This window comes from Lytechinus variegatus, chromosome 10 (genome assembly GCF_018143015.1).
Source record: "Lytechinus variegatus isolate NC3 chromosome 10, Lvar_3.0, whole genome shotgun sequence".
Taxonomy (NCBI): Eukaryota; Metazoa; Echinodermata; class Echinoidea; order Temnopleuroida; family Toxopneustidae; genus Lytechinus; species Lytechinus variegatus.
In genome coordinates this window covers 11,036,702-11,054,545 of record NC_054749.1, presented here as the reverse complement: position 1 = coordinate 11,054,545, position 17,844 = coordinate 11,036,702, and the positions used below count along the sequence as shown (strand labels likewise).

The 17,844-nt window shown below is 37.9% G+C and overlaps 1 protein-coding gene across 3 annotated transcripts in view; it reads left to right on the top strand.

Moving 5' to 3' along the window:
* The window catches only part of LOC121422773 (arf-GAP with dual PH domain-containing protein 1-like), a 102,588-nt gene that overhangs the window by 52,389 nt on the left and 32,355 nt on the right, over positions 1-17,844 (top strand). For all 3 annotated transcript variants that reach the window (XM_041617957.1, XM_041617956.1, XM_041617958.1), the window contains exon 4: positions 11,165-11,357. In XM_041617957.1, the coding sequence (XP_041473891.1) occupies positions 11,165-11,357 (193 nt within the window). The remainder of the gene's footprint in view (positions 1-11,164; positions 11,358-17,844) is intronic.

Below are 17,844 nucleotides of genomic sequence, written 5' to 3'. Positions count from 1 at the left end.
GAGTGAGACTATAGACGCCGCTTTTCCGGCGGCGGCATCGACAACATTGAAATCTTAAACAAGGTTAAGTTTTTAAATGTCATCATAACTTAGAAAGTTTATGGACCTAGTTCATAAAACTTAGACATAAGGGTAAACGTGTATCCCTGAAAATCATGAACGAGTCTCGGGTCACATTATTAAGGTCAAAGATCACTTCGGGTCAGCATACTTTGGCCATGTTGGGGGTATTTGAGGAATTGTCATTATAACTATGAAATTTCATGGATCTAGTTCATGAAACTTGGTCAGAAGAGCAATCAAGCATCTTTGAACATCCTGTGCCATTTTCAGGTCACATGACCAAGGTCGAAGGTCATTTAGAGTAAACAAACTTTGGTAATGTTGGGGGGTATTTGTGGTATGGTCATCATACATGTAATTTTGAAAGTTTATGGATCTAGTTCATGAAACTTGGACATAAGAACAGCAATGTATCCCAAAATACCCTGTTTCAGGTCACATGACCAAGGTTAAAGGTCGTTTAGGGTCAGTGAACTTAGACTATGTTGGGAGAATTATTATCAAAATCTTAACCGAAGGATGAGTTACCTTTACTTTACTAGCTGTGAGTTATCAACCAGATGTTATGATTGTTTCTGAAGTTTTGCCATAACACTTTGATGTAAAACCAATCGAGGAAAACTACAAAATAAACAGTTATGTAACCCACACCAACATTGATAAAAATGGAGTATGAGGCAAAATGGTATATGTACAAGAAGGGATTGCATCTACTGTTAAAGAAGTCCGTTTTGAAACTGATTTTGAAGAGAGTATATGGATAAGTATGTGTCTAAAGAACAATGACACACTGACAGTTGGTAGTATATATCGTAGCCCCACTTTGAGGCAGGTAAACTCCAATACGGATAAATAATGCCAACTTTTCCATGAGGCTGTAAGCAGTAACCCATCACACTTGCTTGTCGTAGGAGATTTTAACTACCCTGCCATTTGTTGGAACCTATGGGATTCTCGGACATCGGATGAAAAAAAATATTGACTGTCTAAGAGATTGTTTTTTACATCAGCATATCACAGAGAGCACTCGGACAAAGGATGGGCAGCATCCTGGCATCCTTGATCTACTGATCACAAACAAGGAAGAAATGATCAGTGATTTGACTTATCTCCCAAACTTAGGTTTAAGTGACCATGTGTGCTTGCTGTTCAATGTAGACCTGTACCCCAACATCTCAACCAAAAAACAAACTGGATATAGATATCACAGAGGAGACTATGCAGCAATAAACAGAGCTATTCTTGATGTAAACTGGAAGGAAGAGCTTGAAAACTAGGATGTCCATCAAGCATGGGACCTCTTCTCATCCAAATTTCAGACTGAGATAGACATTAACATCCCTAAGGCTGACTCTAAAATGAGGAGAAAGAAAAAGATTTGGATGACCAGAACTGCAATGAGGCAACACAAACTTAGGTATAGGGCATGGAGGTCATATAGGAAAATTGTTCCAGGAGAAATTTTGAAAGGTTTGAAGCAAAGAAACTAAGGAAAATGCTCAGAAAACTAAGACAAGACATTGAGAGAGATGTATCAAGAAATATTAAGAATAACCCAAAAGCCTTCTGGAACTATGCAAATAGTTCACTTAAGTCCCGTAAAAGCTTGGGAGTCTTGAAGAATGTGCAGGGTTTTACTGCCGATACTGACAAACAATGTGCTGAACAGATATTTCTGCATTGTTTTCACTGAAGAAAATATCAACTATGTACCTGATCTAAAGGAAAGACACAATGGTATCACTCTTACTGACATTGACATCACCTCCTGTTCTGTGAAGAATAAGCTCAAGGTGTTAAGGAGCTCCAAATCTGCAGGACCAGATGGTTTTCATCCTAAAGTACTTCAGGAAACTGCTGAAAAGATATGTACTCCCCTGACTATGATCTTTTAGGAAATCTGTAAAAGAAGGAGCACTCCCGCAATCATGGAAAGATGCAAGCATCACTCCTGTGCATAAAAAGTGAAATCAAAATGCTGTTGAAATTATTGGCCGATCAGTTTCACGTCTGTAATCGGCAAGATTCTTGAATCTATAATCCGAGGCTTCATAATTCAACACTTGTGTGAGAATGATATGCATGGGTTCCTTCCTGGCTGGTCACGTGTAACTCAGTTGTTGGAAGTAATGGAGCTCTGGACATCATCCTTAGACAGTGGACATGAAGTTGACACAATATACCTTGAATTTTGTAAAGCTTTTGATTCTGTTCCCCGTGAACATCTCTTAAGCAAACTCAAAGCTTATTGAATGGCTGGCAATCTTTAGGAGTGGTTTCATGCTTTCCTGACAGGACGTAAACAGAGAGTTAGAATGGTAGAATGAGGTCAAGAGTAGAATACCGCAAGGCAGTGTCCTCAGTCAAACAGTATTTGTGATATTTATCAATGACCTGCCAGAAATAGTGAGGAGTATTGTATGGATATATGCAGACGATGCCAAGATCTTCAGAGAAATAGTCACAAATGCTGATTGTGAAACCCTGCAAGCTGATTTAGATATGTTCATCAAATGGTCAAAGGAATGGCAGCTTCAATTCAACATCGCAAAATGTAAGTTCTTGCACATTGGCAGAAACAGTTTGCATTACAACTACAACCTTGATGGAACCTCTCTTGAAGTATCAGAAGAAAGAGACCTGGGAATTATAATGGATTCTGAACTGAAATTTCACACGCATGTTGCTTCAGCTGTCTTGAAAGCTAGCCAAGTACTTGCAATCATCAAGAGTACCTTCCTCACCAGGGATAGGGATACAATGTCAATGGACCTAGTTAATAAAACTTGGCCATAAGGTTAATCAAGTATTACTGAACATCCTATTAGAGTTTCATGTCACATGACCAAGGTCAAAGGTCATTTAGGGTCAATGAACTTAGACCATGTTGGAGGAATCAACATCGAAATCTTAACTTTAGGTTAAGTTTTTGAAATGTCATCATAACTTAGAAAATATATGGACCTAGTTCATGAAACTTGGACATAAGGTTAATCAAGTATCACTGAACATCCTGCATGAGTTTCACGTCACATGACCAAGGTCAAAGGTCATTTAGGGTCAATGAACTTTGGCGGAATAGGGGATATCTGTTGAATTCCCATCATAACTTTGAAAGTTTATGGATCTGATTCATGAAACTTGGACATAATAGTAATCAAGCATCACTGAACATTTTGTGCAAGTTTCAGGTCTCATGATTAAGGTCAAAGGTCATTTAGGGTCAATGAACTTTGGCCGAATCGGGGGTATCTGTTGAATTACCATCATAACTTTGAAAGTTTATTGGTCTAGTTCATTAAACTTGGACATTAGAGTAATCAAGTATCACTGAACATCCTGTGCGCGTTCCAGGTCACATGACCAAGGTCAAAGGTCAATGAACTTTGGCCGAATTGGGTGTATCTGTTGAATTACCATCATAACTTTGAAAGTTTATGGATCTGATTCATGAAACTTGTACATAAGAGTAATCAAGTATCACTGAACATCCTGTTCGAGTTTCAGGTCACATGATCAAGGTCAAAGGTCATGTAAGGTCAATGAACTTTGGCCATGTTGGTTTATTTTGTTGAATTATTATAACCATCATATCTCTGTAAGTTTATTGGTCTAGTTCATAAAAAAGGGAAATAAGAGTAACCATGTATCACTGAACATCTTGTGCGAGTTAGAGTAGTATTCAAAGTGAGCACTGCTGCTATATTGAACCGCGTGATGCAGGTGAGACGGCCAGCGGCATTCCACTTGTTCAAATTTTTACTGGTCCGAACCTAAAATCTACTGGTCCCTAAAAATAAAGAAAACATTAAAAAACGCAAGTTTATTTTTCTAGCCTTTCGTTACCCCTCCAAAAAAAAGATAAAATGAAGGAATGAAGGTCAAAAAGAAAGCAATACAGAAAGTTAGAAAGAAAAAAGAAAGAAAGAAAGAAAGGAAGGGAGAAAGAAAGAAAGAAAGAAAAAATAAAGGAAGGAAGGGAGAAAAAAAAGGTAAAGAAAGGATAGATGTGAGGGATGGAAAAAAAGAAAGAACTAAAGAAGGAAAGGAAGGAAGAAATAAAGAAGGAACAAAAATAAGAAAGAGAGAAAGAAAGAAAAGAAATGAAGGAAAGAAATTAAGCAAGCAATACAGAAAGAAAGAACAAATCCAGAAAGTAGTAAAGGAAAGAAAGTAAGCGATAAAAAAGGGTAAAAGGAGAGATGGAGAGAAAAACAAAAGAGAGAGGAAGGAACGGTTGAAAGAAGGAATTAAGGAAGAAATAAAGGAAAGTTGAAATGATAGAAGGAAGGAAAGAAATAAATAAAGGAAGGAAGGGAAGGAAAGAAGCAAGCAATATTAAAAAAAGAAAAGGTAAAAGAATAGATGAAAGGAAGAAAAAAAAGAATGACTGAGAGACGAAGGAATGAAAGGAAGCAAGCATTCAAAAAAAGAAAGGTAAAAGGATAGATTTAACAAAGGGAAAAAGGAAAGAACAAGACAGATAGAAGAAAGGAAGGAATGAATGTAAGAAAGAGAAAGGGCTGAAAGAAAAAAAAAGAAAGGGCTAATAAATGATGGATGGAAGGAAGAAACAAAGCAACAAAGAATGAAGGAAAGAAAAGGATAAAAAGAAGGAAGGAAAGAAAGGAAGAAGATAAGAGATGAATATAGGATGGATGGACTCAAGAATTAAAGAAAGAAAAATATCAACAAAAAAAGAAAGAAAGAAGGAAGAAAGTAAGAAAAAAGAAAGAGAAAAATATTTGTTTAAAAGATAGAAAGAATGAAAGAACGAATTAAAGAAAAAAAGGGAAATTAAAAAAGAAAGACAGTACACAAAAAGATGAAAGAAGAGAGGGAAGAAACAAAGAAAGATTGAAAAGAAAGAAGGAAAGAAAGATAGGAAGAAAACAGAGGAAGAAAGCTAAAACTATCATAAATAATTTATCAGTTTCGTTTTGGCTCAATTGAAATAGCTACTGAAGAAAAGTCAGAAACCAAGTGTATCAACACACAGATAAATGCATATGTGGGGCTATTATGTATTCAGACGATATCACCCGAAACTCGATCTGTTTGAACCAAAACAGAAGTGAAAATTTCACCTTTTACTGCTTACAAATGACAGAGTTACTCCAGGTTTTAGGAAATATGGACAAAGAGCCTTTCATGAGTATGAACCGTGAATTTTGACAGTTCTATGAGAGATTTGCGCCAGAGTTTAGCCAAGCTTCGTTCGCGCAGCCAGTAGAGAATTTACCACGTGGGTTGAGTGGCTGGCTACATGTATGCTACTCTATACGTGCGATCCATTCTGTGTGTATTCTGTGTGTGAATGACAGAATTTAACGGGAGGAAATGGTTTGCAGTGAATTTGACAATTTCTGGAAAAGTTATTGGCCCAACAATGGTTTTTATTACTGGTCATGTCTGACCCTTAAATCTTGCTATTTTTGGCAAAATTACTGGCTCAACAATGATTTTTACTGGTCATGTCGGACCAGTAAATCTTCCTATTTCTGAAAATCTTCTGGCCCGACAGCGATTTTTACCGATCTGGGACCGTCGGACCGCCGCTAGTGTCGAGCTCTGGGTAATTGTAGAATTGCCATTATAAGTTTGAAAGTTTATGGATAGAGTAAATGAAAAGTGGACATGGGTGTAGTTGACCTTTCAAATGTCATTTATGGTCAATGGTATTATGTCATTATATGAATGGTGTTTTTGTGAATGATTTTTTTATAGTAGTTTTCAAAGTTAGCACTGCTGCTATATTAATTCGCGTAATGCATGCGAGACTGCCAGAGGCGTTCCACTTGTTTAAAAGAAATCTCTATAAAGACACGCAAGCTATAGTGCAAGTGTATTTGAGGTCAATAAATTGACGCAATCTTACTCCTTTGCCACACCTCCTGGCGGCATGGACTTCCATTGGTTGAGTGGCATGAGAGAGCTATAAAAGCGTTTTCTATAAATTGGATATTGATTAAAAAAAAGTTGTGTCTTATAGAGATAAAATGAAGATATAATTGTTTTCAGAATACCAATTAAGAGATTTTAAGGGTATTTTATCTCACTGATTTTAACGGAGATAAAATATTTTATTATATCTGAGATATCTCAGAACACCACCCCTGGGCTTGATCTCCTCCATTTTGTTGCCACCTATGTAGACATTACGTAATCCTGAAATTGTACTGGCAATTGTCTTTCTCTGTGAGGTCTCTGATGATGATGATCCCGAAGTATGGGCCTTGGCTGTGCAATGTCATTATCTGGCGGGTAACTTGGAATGCCTGGGACACTGGCTTTGAAGTTGTGGAAAGATATCATCTGGATTGGGGTTATCGTCTCACATACACCTTCTTGAAGAATATGTTCCTTCTTATGACCTGATTCCCTCTATTTGCAACAATTGGGTTGCCATGTCTATGGATCACTCTTATTGGTCTTGGGTCATATGCTGAACTTGCTTTAGACATCTTGGGTTAACAATCAAGGACAACATCTTCTTTCAGGTCACTCTCTTTGCTATGCAGTTCTTGTTCTGCATTCTCCTTCATTCTTTGTTTCTGACCGTCATCTCTCTTTGTTCAGCTGTTTCTGCTTCAGGTTGTGTGAATTGAGGTAATTCACACTTTAGTTCTCGTCTATTCACAGCTTTGCTTGGAGGAATGTTTGTTGTTGTGTGTGGAGTAGCTCTTTACATTCAAAGAAATTTGAAGAGTTGTTGTTTCCAGCTTCTTCCTTCTGTGGAGCTCTTCTAATGACTGACTAGGCTGTTAAATCTGTTATTTCGCTCAACTGCTCCATTGGCTCTTGCCTCTTGGCCATAGTAGTGTCACTTTCCTGTGTCAGGATCCAAGGTGGGCAGCAAATTTTCCAAAGTCATGACCGCTGAATGGAGGGCCATTGTCCGTTTTCAGTATGTGAGGTACTCCTTGCCTGGCAAAATTGGCATGGAACTTGGCTAGTGCTGCTTTCGCAGAAGTTGTGGACATGACTTCTACTTCTGGATATCGGCTGTATTCGTCAATAACAACCGATAAGTATTCTCCGGATGGAAGTGGTTCTAGGAAATCGGCTGAAATCTCTTTCCATGGTCCACTTGTTAGTGATGTCATTTTGAATTGTTCTGGTTTTTCAGCGCTGCTGTTCCTGCTGCTTGGCAAGGTATGCATGATTTCACTTCCTCTTTGTCCATTCTGCCTATTCCTGGGAACCATATCTTTTCCCTTATTAGGGCTTCACAATAACTTGATGAGAGCAGTGTGCAATTTCAATTGCCTTTTGTAAGTGAGATGGGAAGCACCAGTCTTCTTCCTCTAAGTATGAGCCCATCATGAATTATGAACTCATCTATACAATGTTTGTGTGGCTTCACTTCAGAATGTTCCCAGTTCTCTCGATTCTGCATTTCAATGTCTTTCCTCAGTTTCTCCAACTTGTGATCTTCTGATGTCACTGTTTGAACCTCCTCAGTGGTGATTGCTTTAGGGACTGTGTTAGCACTTATATAGTTCAAGTAGTGTGCGTCTGTATTAACTCTTGTTCTTGTATTTAGGGGTGTCTGCTCAGGTAGTCAGCTGGATTTCCTCATCTCTACCAGGTTTGTACCCAAGAGTACAGTTGTAGGGTTTCAGTCTCGGCCTCCACCTTTTTATTCTTGCTGACATTGGAGTTTGTTTCTCAAAGATTCTTAGTAGTGGTTTGTGATCTGTAATCACCTTGAATTTGGTTCCATTGAGGTACAGATGGAAATGTTCATATTTCCCAAACCTCTGCTAGCATTTCTCTTTTTGTCTGAGAATATCTGGACTCTGTCTCTGATAGTGTTTTAGCTGGCGTAGGATATGGGTTGGTTATTCTGGCACAGCATCGCTCCTAGTCCAACTGGACTTCCATCAACTATTAACTCGTTTGGCTGAGTTGGGTTATAGTATGGCATTGTGTGAGAGTTTGCCATGGCCTTCTTGAGTTTCTCGATTGCTTCCTTTTCTGGCCTTTCCCATTGCCACTTTATATCTTGGTGTGTTAGCTGTCTGAGTGGAGCTGTGTCAGTTGAATAATCTGGTATGATCTGAAAATGTAAGATGCTAGGCCAAGTAGAGACTTCACCTCTTGACACATGTGATACATTACAGTGCTGGCACATCAAAGCTTACCAACTCAGGGGGCTGCCAAAGTCACCCAATCCCTATTTTGTATTTTGCCCATTTCTCAGAAAATTAATCATTTGGGAGCCCAGTGAGACAAACAGCGTTTCTGCTTTGCAAAAAAAAAACACTTATTGTTTTTTAAGTACTTGTAGACGAAAGCGTAAGATTTTCTCTGTGAGCTACATATGAAGATTGCTCACACACCAAAGCCTACCCCCATCAGGGGCTGCTGAAATCCGCCCACCCTTTTGCCCATTTTCTCCCTTTATTGAAAAAATTGCATTTTTGACCCCCTCATTCGGGCAAAAGGGCGTACCTACTGTATAGTAATGCCAGTTTTATTTTTGAAACCACTTAAAGATGAAAGAATAGATTTTGATCTATCAGCTGTATGCAAAAAAGTTCTGGCACATCCACACTACTCAATCAGGGGCTGCTCAAAATTTCCTACCTTTTGGCCTATTTTCCCCTCTTTATTAGAAAAGTAAGTGTTTAGCCCCATTGAGGCAAAAAGATATTTCTGCAATGAAGTAAAGCCACTTCTATTTTTTGAATGCCCCTTGGATGAAAGAGTAGGCTTTTTATATAAGAAGTGCTGGTACATCAACACTGACCCTTTTCAGGGGCTGCCAAAGTCTAGATTTTGCCTAATCATTAGAAAATTTGTCATCTTGGAGTCACCATTAAGGTCAAAGGCATTTCTGATAATAGTAAAGTCACTTTAATTTTTTGAAACCACCTAGAAAGCAAAGAGAGGCTTATTTCTATCAGCTACATAATTAAGAAATGCTGGTACAGCAGCCCCTACCCTTGTCAGGGGCTCCAAATTGGCAGAATTTCCTATAAATTGGCAAAATACAGAAAAGGGGTGGGTGACTTCAGCTGCCCTCTAAGGGGGTAGGATTCCATATGCCAAAACTTCTTTATATGTAGAAAATAGAGGAAATTCTATTTTTCCCCAAGTGGCTTCAAAGGAATAAAAGATAATTTATTACATGGCAGGAATGGGGGGGGTCTCAATGGGGGCTAAAAAATTGCAGCTTTCCCCATAAATTGGCAAAACACAGAAAACGAGAGGGTGACTTCAGCAACCTCCTGAGGGGAAGAAGTTTCGATGTGTCAGCAATTTGTTATATGTAACTGATAGAGGAAAAACTACTCTTTCATCTCCAAGTGGTTTTAAGACAATGAAAGTGGATTGCCATGTAGCAGAAACACCTTCTTGCCTCATTGGGGGCTCCAAATTTGCAGATTCTTCCATTAATTGGCAAAATACAGAAAAGGGGAAGGTTAAACTTTGGCAACCGCCTGAGGGGGGTAGGCTTTGATGTGCCAGCAATTCTTTATATGTTATATGTAGCAGTGAGTGTGAATAGCATGTGTTCACATGTATGTATGCTAGTCACACCAACAAAGGCAAGGCAATACTGATTGAGTCTATTGTACTCTCTTGAAAGGTAAAGCAAGTACATTGTAGTCAGTATCACTAGTGTGACCAGGACACGGAGGTTTCTTTATGGTGTCATTTTATCACAATACATTCGGTGGTATTTTCCCTATTTTCTAAGTAAGCTAAGACATTAATACTGTTATGAGGCATATCAGTATTCCCATTAATGACAGGGTTCGCGCCGACGACCACACAACACGGACGCGACTCACGAGGGCTCAGGTTTTATTGACTTCTTTTATTGACCAAAAGAAAACAGCCTCGATCAGAAACTAATACCGCATTTTGCTTCAACATCTTAAGTACATGAAGGGAAGTCCATGCAGAAGTCTTCTATACTTCAAAATTAAACTTTCTTCTGTAGGGACAAGTCTCCTCAACAACAAACAGTGGGAATGCCCTTGCTACTGCCAGTGTCATGAGTCACTGGACTCTCTCCCTAGCTAACAATAAAAGTTCAATGGTGCACATCAAAGTACAAAAGCATCCCTAAAGGGGTACATGAATTGGCATTACTGTTACTCCTAAAAAGGTGGGAATGAATTAGCCAATGAGCAGAGAGGGAAAGAGTAAGTCAAAGTTGGTAGAAGTACAGAGAGGGAGAAAGAGAACTAAAGATAAAGTTGGCAGATATAATGTGAGATATAGATTCATTATTATATTCAAATGCTACATGTACTGAAATGAAATAATAAAACCTAGAATCCTTTCAAATAGATTTTTTAAAATAATTATTATACAAGGAAAATCCAATTTACAACATTGATATATCCTCTTATGTGTCGAATGCTGATAGTTTGCATTAGTTGATGTCAATGACAAAACAAAGATATCAATGCACATGCAAATTTGTGACCAAAAAGATGGAAATTTTGGTATGAATTCTGATATTTTTACATATTAACCGGACTGTCGAAAAAACGATTGCAATCGATTTTTACTTTCTAAATCATTGTGAAATGCGTATTCATTTAAGATTTTGTCTGTGCAAAAAATATGATCTTCATGAAAAATACAAGTTGGCTGACAAAATTGGGATCCTCTAGGCTTTCCATACAGGATATGACCTGGCAGGAACACATTTCCTTGACCACTGTCTTCATGCCAACATGATGGGATTATCAAACCTTTTGTACCCGATCAACTTAAATTCTCCCAGCCCCTGGTCTATAATATGAATTACATGTTTCTCTCGCATTGCAATCTTGCCAAATGTATTGACAATAAGTATTTTTTTATCCTTTGATTCTTTGTTGGAATTTGAGTAGGCCTACACACACTTTTGCATGAAAGAAATTCCCTGTTTTCTACCCATATACAAGACTCGATATTTATATTGAATATATATTAGTCATTTCTTAATTTTATTAAAACGAATGTCATCCATCTTTTAAATTTGTTATCTCAATCCGATATGTCATTCTAGATACAAAAGTACAGGTAGTTAGATATCCTGAGCATCTATTCTCTCACTTCTTAACTTTGTCATAACCTTCTTGACTGATTTCAGGGTTCTACGAGAGCAATGGATCCGTGCAAAGTATGAGCGTCTTGAATTCATGGACTTAGACAAGCAGACTTATCGGTCAGGAAAGAAGACTGGATATCTGTGGAAGAAAGGCAGAGATGATAACAGGTTTCAACATAGACTCTTTGTCCTATCAGAAGATGATAATACACTCAAGTATTATAACAAGGAAAATGTAAGCTGTCCAAAAATATGTTTGCCTTTCAGATGGATTAGCCTTTAAAATGATTCATAGAGGAAGTGAAATCAAATACATTTCATTAATTTTACAAGTTAATTGGTTATTAATGAATGAGAATCGCACACAATAAAAGTATGCCAGCTTTGAGATTTGTACACATCAATTCTTCTGAAATGACTCTTTCCTGCCTCTCATATCAATTACAGGAAATTGACTGACCTTTTGTGTGACGTCAAGACCAGGATATTGTGAAGAGAGATCTATATACAAATGTTCACACATGGAATGTCATTTATATTCTCAAAAACCATAATGCTTTTATCAGGGTCTTATCCTCATGCCTTTTATAAAGGCTATCATTATGTCATTGTTTTGGTATTGAAAAAGGGTGAAAGTAATGTGAAATACTTTTAACTGTTACAACGCATGAATTATTGCAGTCCTATTATATTCAAGAAATTAGTACATTATGTAACATGTTATTAACATTCTTTCCTAAAACTGATTGGAGATGTCAAAAACATTTTCCAGGGTGGAATTTCATTTGATGTGAAGGGGATAGACTGTATAAATAATGGAATTGTTACAGTATGTCTCCACTTCCATATGACTACAACTTTGCAACCTATAATACTACATGTACATAAACATGTAGCTAATAATAGCCAAAGTTTAAATCTTCAATTTTGTTGTCTCGCCTGCATAGCATAGCGAGACGCCGTTTTTCCGACGACGGCGGCGTCAACATCAAATCTTTTTATCAATCAATTTCTAAATCAATTTTTAAATGACATCATAACTTAGAAAGTATATGGACCTAGTTCATGAAACTAGGACACAAGGGTGTCTAGAATTACTGTATATCCTGCCTTGGTTTTAGGTCACATCACCAAGGTCAATGGTCATTTAAGGTCAATGAACATAGACCATGTGGGGGGAATCAATATCGAAATTTTAACCTAAGGTTAAATTTTTGAAATGACATCATTTCTTAGAAAGTATGTGGACCTGAAAAATAAGTGAGGTTATGTGGAAGAACGTCATTTACAGCGGTGCATCACAGAGACCTTCAAAAAATCCCTGACCTCAGATTTTACGAGCAGGCTTATCGCGTTATGTTAGCAGGCTCTTACTTTCGCCTGGGGGCTCATCGATTGATGTTTGTAGATATCGTTCCTTCGCCAGAAGGAAGCGATAACCAAGGATTAACAGAGGAATTGAAAGAAGGATCTCCTGTGTTTAATAGCTCCATGCTGAAACCGTGCCTGCATACAGCCAACAATTTAGCGCTTAAAACATATTAGTTAAAGAGAAATGCCAGTAGTTGCAGTAAACACTGATTTCATGAGAAAGTCTGTAAAACCAGGCTTGATTGTCAGTATATCATCGAGGATCTAGAGTACAGTCACATAAACTTTGTGAAATCTTGAATTCTACGTTGAAAAATATTCACACTGAAGATCACCAACACAGATAAGCGCACATGGGACAGTGTATTATTATTGCTTTGAATGTCATGCCCGACGCTTGACCCGAATCCTGTGCTTATTTGCTAATTTCTTCCAGAATCCTTTGGCACATATTCTTTATTTATACAAACAGACACTTTGGTGGTCATTTCATTGGATTCTGTACGAAGTCATTTTGATATCGTTACCAAAGCTGGCATTTACCTTTAAAATTGACATCGTTTCAAAATCTGAGCAGTACATACAAATTATTGATGTACTTGTGTCTGTACTATGAAGCCATGAAAATGTCCAAATGACCAGAAATAGCAGTCTAATATCATTCCAGACACTTCATGTGTTACAATTATTATCCATGACAGGAAAAAAGGACAAATTTTCAGGCTATCTGCTGCCTTCTAGGTTGGTACTTCGCTAAAATTGTGGTTGTGATGTTTTTTATTGAATGGAGTGGAGTGCAGTCACGATGTTTGGAGTGAACTTCTGAGATGAGCTTTTGCACATGTTTTGCACTATTTCTTCTTCTCTGAAATGCTGTGGAAGTGTTTGATCCATAAAACTAATATGTGAATATAACCACTTATACATTATTTATTTCATTAATTTTCTAAATCGAAACACGACTTGCTGTTCTTCCAACATCCATATTTCTTAGTGTGGATTCCTAATGTACATGTCTGATGTATGGGTGAACTTCTGAGATGAGTCCCTTTGCATACATACAAAATATGTTACAATCTGATTCGACCCAGCCGCAGTATGTACAGAGAAAGTTGGATATTAATCATATATGTATGCCTATTTTTCTTGCTTTATTTTGAACTTGATTTCGATGCTAAGATTATTTGTTCTGTTGTGTTCGCCTTGAACATTTAACAACGAATCTACAGGGCATTTCTATGGCAATTGTTGCATTGGTGAGTATCTTCCGGTGCCCCACGTACTCCTATTTGTGTAAGTTGTAGGTGAGTGTGATGCCGTAGCTCCGAGCTCGCAGGCTCCGCTCATTCACACAGTAAAGGCCTCAGCTGTGGACCGTTTCGAAAAAATGTTAAAATTGACGCATTTGAAGAGATAGATCTAGACCTAACTAATGTTGTAACCCGCTCCCGTTGCGGTACGGGTTAACCTGCCAGTATGCCCCCGATCGCGGGTTGCGGGCCGAGTTCATTCTCAAACCCGCAGACCGTCATACGAAAAAAGGGACAAGTAACGATGCATAATAAAAACATTAACAATGAAAATCGAGTTAGGATCATGTGCTTCTTCTTATTTGGCGGATTCTTTTAGAGATGTAGATATTTTCTTTTAAAAAATGCTGGCGTATTTTTGTCTTGTGAACAGTGAACAGGACTGAGACAGTTCGACATAATACATCGAGTTGCTCTTTCAAAGGAGCGCTAGTGCAGTCAATGGGCGCCCTCGTGCACGTTTGTATTAGTTTACAAAGAATTGGAAGAAATACAAAAACAGAAGGAAATAATATGGAGATATATAAGAAAAAAAATTGGCTGTATCATTATCCAGGTATTTATTTCAATTTTGATTACTTTATAGACGAGGTCCCATAGAATTGAATATTGTAATTATGATTGTTGTGAGTCGCCGTGTCGACCGACCGGGACTGAAAGACAACATTGCCAATCTTTGCTGGGCAGCCTGGTCTAGCTAGCGCGTGCTGAGCTGCGGCTCCAATCTGAGGAGTTAATGCTTTCAATTTGGAGATCAGAGCAGACCCATTTCGTGGTACTACAAAGTCACCAAAAAAAACATTTTCTCTCCGGAATAAAAGGCGAATTTGCAAATTGTAAGTAAATTCACTCTAGGCTAGGTTTGCAGTTGGCATATATTTTCCTGATTTGAGCCTGTATAGTGTGGGGATTGCAGAAATAATATTTTTCATTTTTCAAGGATAAATTGACCTGCGGGTTAAAACCCGACGGGTCAGCGGGTCCCGCTTGCAAATTATTGGATTATACGGGACGGTATGATTGGGGTTTTCACTTGTGGGTTACAACATTAGACCTAACTTTTATGATATTTCCTTGTTTATGATCTGTAAATTTTTGCTATATTAATATTACCCATTGGGTCCAAATATCAGCATTTTTGTCTCACCTGCGAAGCAGAGTGAGACTATAGGCGCCGCTTTTCCAACGGCGACGGCGGCGGCATCAACATCAAATCTTAACCTGAGGTTAAGTTTTTGAAATAACGTCATGGACCTAGTTAATAAAACTTGGCCATAAGGTTAATCAAGTATTACTGAACATCCTATTAGAGTTTCATGTCACATGACCAAGGTCAAAGGTCATTTAAGGTCAATGAACTTAGACCATGTTGGAGGAATCAACATCGAAATCTTAACCTGAGGTTAAGTTTTTGAAATGTCATCATAATTTAGAAATATATGGACCTAGTTCATGAAACTTGGACATAAGGTTAATCAAGTATCACTGAACATCCTGCATGAGTTTCACGTCACAGGTCAAAGGTCATTTAGGGTCAATGAACTTTGGCCGAATTGGGGATATCTGTTGAATTCCCATCATAACTTGGAAAGTTTATGGATCTGATTCATGAAACTTGGACATAATAGTAATCAAGCATCACTGAACATTTTGTGCAAGTTTCAGGTCTCATGATTAAGGTCAAAGGTCATTTTGGGTCAATGAACTTTGGCCGAATCGGGGGTATCTGTTGAATTACCATCATAACTTTGAAAGTTTATTGGTCTAGTTCATTAAACTTGGACATTAGAGTAATCAAGTATCACTGAACATCTTGTGCGAGTTAGAGTAGTATTCAAAGTCAGCACTGCTGCTATATTGAACCGCGTGATGCAGGTGAGACGGCCAGAGGCATTCCACTTGTTAATTGCATTCGATCAACTTTCCCTAACTGATTTAGGGCTGATTTACGAGCGACCTGCGCCTGTAAGTGTGAAAGTGCTGTGATAGACCACCCTGCTGTGAGGGGATTAGTGGTGCCATGGTGGGGCAAAGCGTTGGAGAGAGTCAGATCTCCTTTTGTTAATAGCTCCATTCTTTCAGGAAGTAGAACGATGTTATCATGTGACACATTATTAAATACTTAAGTTTAGATGAAAAAAAAATGGTGAAAATGGAAAGTTTTCATCACTTTGATAAGTAATTTGATAAGCATTCGCCTATTTTATCTAAAAACCAATAAGTTCTTTAGGCAAGATATTGTTAAATGTATGTATTTGTTGAATGTGTTACCATGGTGATAATTATTGATATACAGTGATACCATTCTTTATGCTTCTTCTTGATAGCCCACTGATAGAGTGATACAGCATGTAAAACTACATGTATGCACATGCAGATTTAGGCAGGCGGCAGCTGTGCACTGCCTGCCTCGGAGAAAACTTTGTAAAAATTTTTGTCACATGAATTAGGCCTGAGACAAATACCCTTTTTGCCATTCCATTGTTCGTCAAGGTAAAAGATCAAATAGTTTTAACAATTAAGATTCCTAGATCAGAAATCACCAAAAATTGATGTATTTTCATGACCTACCAGTCGTCACATGTGATGCCTGGTCACAGATGCAGCCTTCATTGTCATTTCTTGAAAGAAATTAATTAAATCTTAGCATAATTTTCATTTGTTATCTTGTGCTTTGTTGTCAAATATCAAAGATAATATAGCCATGTACTTCTGATATTTGAATGTCTGACATCAGTAATCAACATCCAGCAAATATTCAATTAGTTTAAAAATTCCCAGGGGGGGGCCAATCCCAGTCAAATATATTGCTGTACACACGGCATGACCAAGTTATTTCCAAACACCCCCTAAACAAGTTTTTCTCTGTGTGCAAAACAATCCCCTAAACAAAGTTGTCGGCAAAATATGACCTCTGGGAATAAGCTTGGGGAAAAATACCTACCCTAAACATGTTTGGCTAGACTTTAAAAAACAAGCTTTGGGGAAAAAATATACCTTATTACGTTTGACCCTGTGATTGACCAATGACTAGTCTTTCAAAACCACCCTTTTTCTTGAAAATCAGTGTTTTTGAATCCCTTTGTTACCGAGTCCACGCTCGGACCGTGTCCAAAACTGCAAAAACACCCCATTACACGCTTTTTTTTGGTCATGCGTGTGTACAGCAATATATTTGACTGGTAAACTGATCAAATGCATTGATTGTTTGAGTTTTACTAACAGATTAAAATCAATTGGGTCCAGATCATTTAGTAGATCAGCTAGACCTACATCCGTGGGTTCTAGTTTAAAGATGGATATAAAACAAGTACACTAGGCATTGTAGGGGCAAATTCTTTGCAAAGGCTGGCAAATGCCTCATGTTTTAAGTGATTTAAGTTATTGTATTGCCAGTCTATCCAAGGATATCTGCTTTCTGCTCATTCTTTTGTAAACAGAGGACTGGCAGCTGACGCCTATCAAGCCGATCGTGTCACAAGCAGTCACTGATGGACAGCAGAAATCAATTTTGCGCTGCTCCTATACATTGCGATATTGTTTGTTCACTTTCAAAAGCTGTACACACAGCGGTGCTGGCGCTATGAAAATTATCGCAGAAACAAGATAACAGGCGTGCATAAACATATTTTTTATGTATATCGCTAACAACCGCTCATAAATTGCATTGACATCACCATGCAGATCTGAATACATACAGCAAAAAAAGCAGTAAAAATATGATGGAGAAATGTGTAGAAAGACGTTAAAAATGCATCTTTTTAGGACAATATTGATGTCGAAAGTCGCACTTACCTTCGGTCAGAAGTTGATTTTCATTTGGGTGTAAAATTCCAGAGGATTGGCAAAATTGAATAAAAATTTTTCTGATGATCAGAAGACAATTGCACAATATTGACATGTGTGAAGTAATTCATTGAAAACGGATTTGAATTGCACATTGCTTTTTAGGTACTGTACAGACTCCCTATTAGCAATCGGGGCTAAAACATGACCGTCTCTGGTTGAAAGAGGTCCAGTGATCCATCGATGACCGTCATA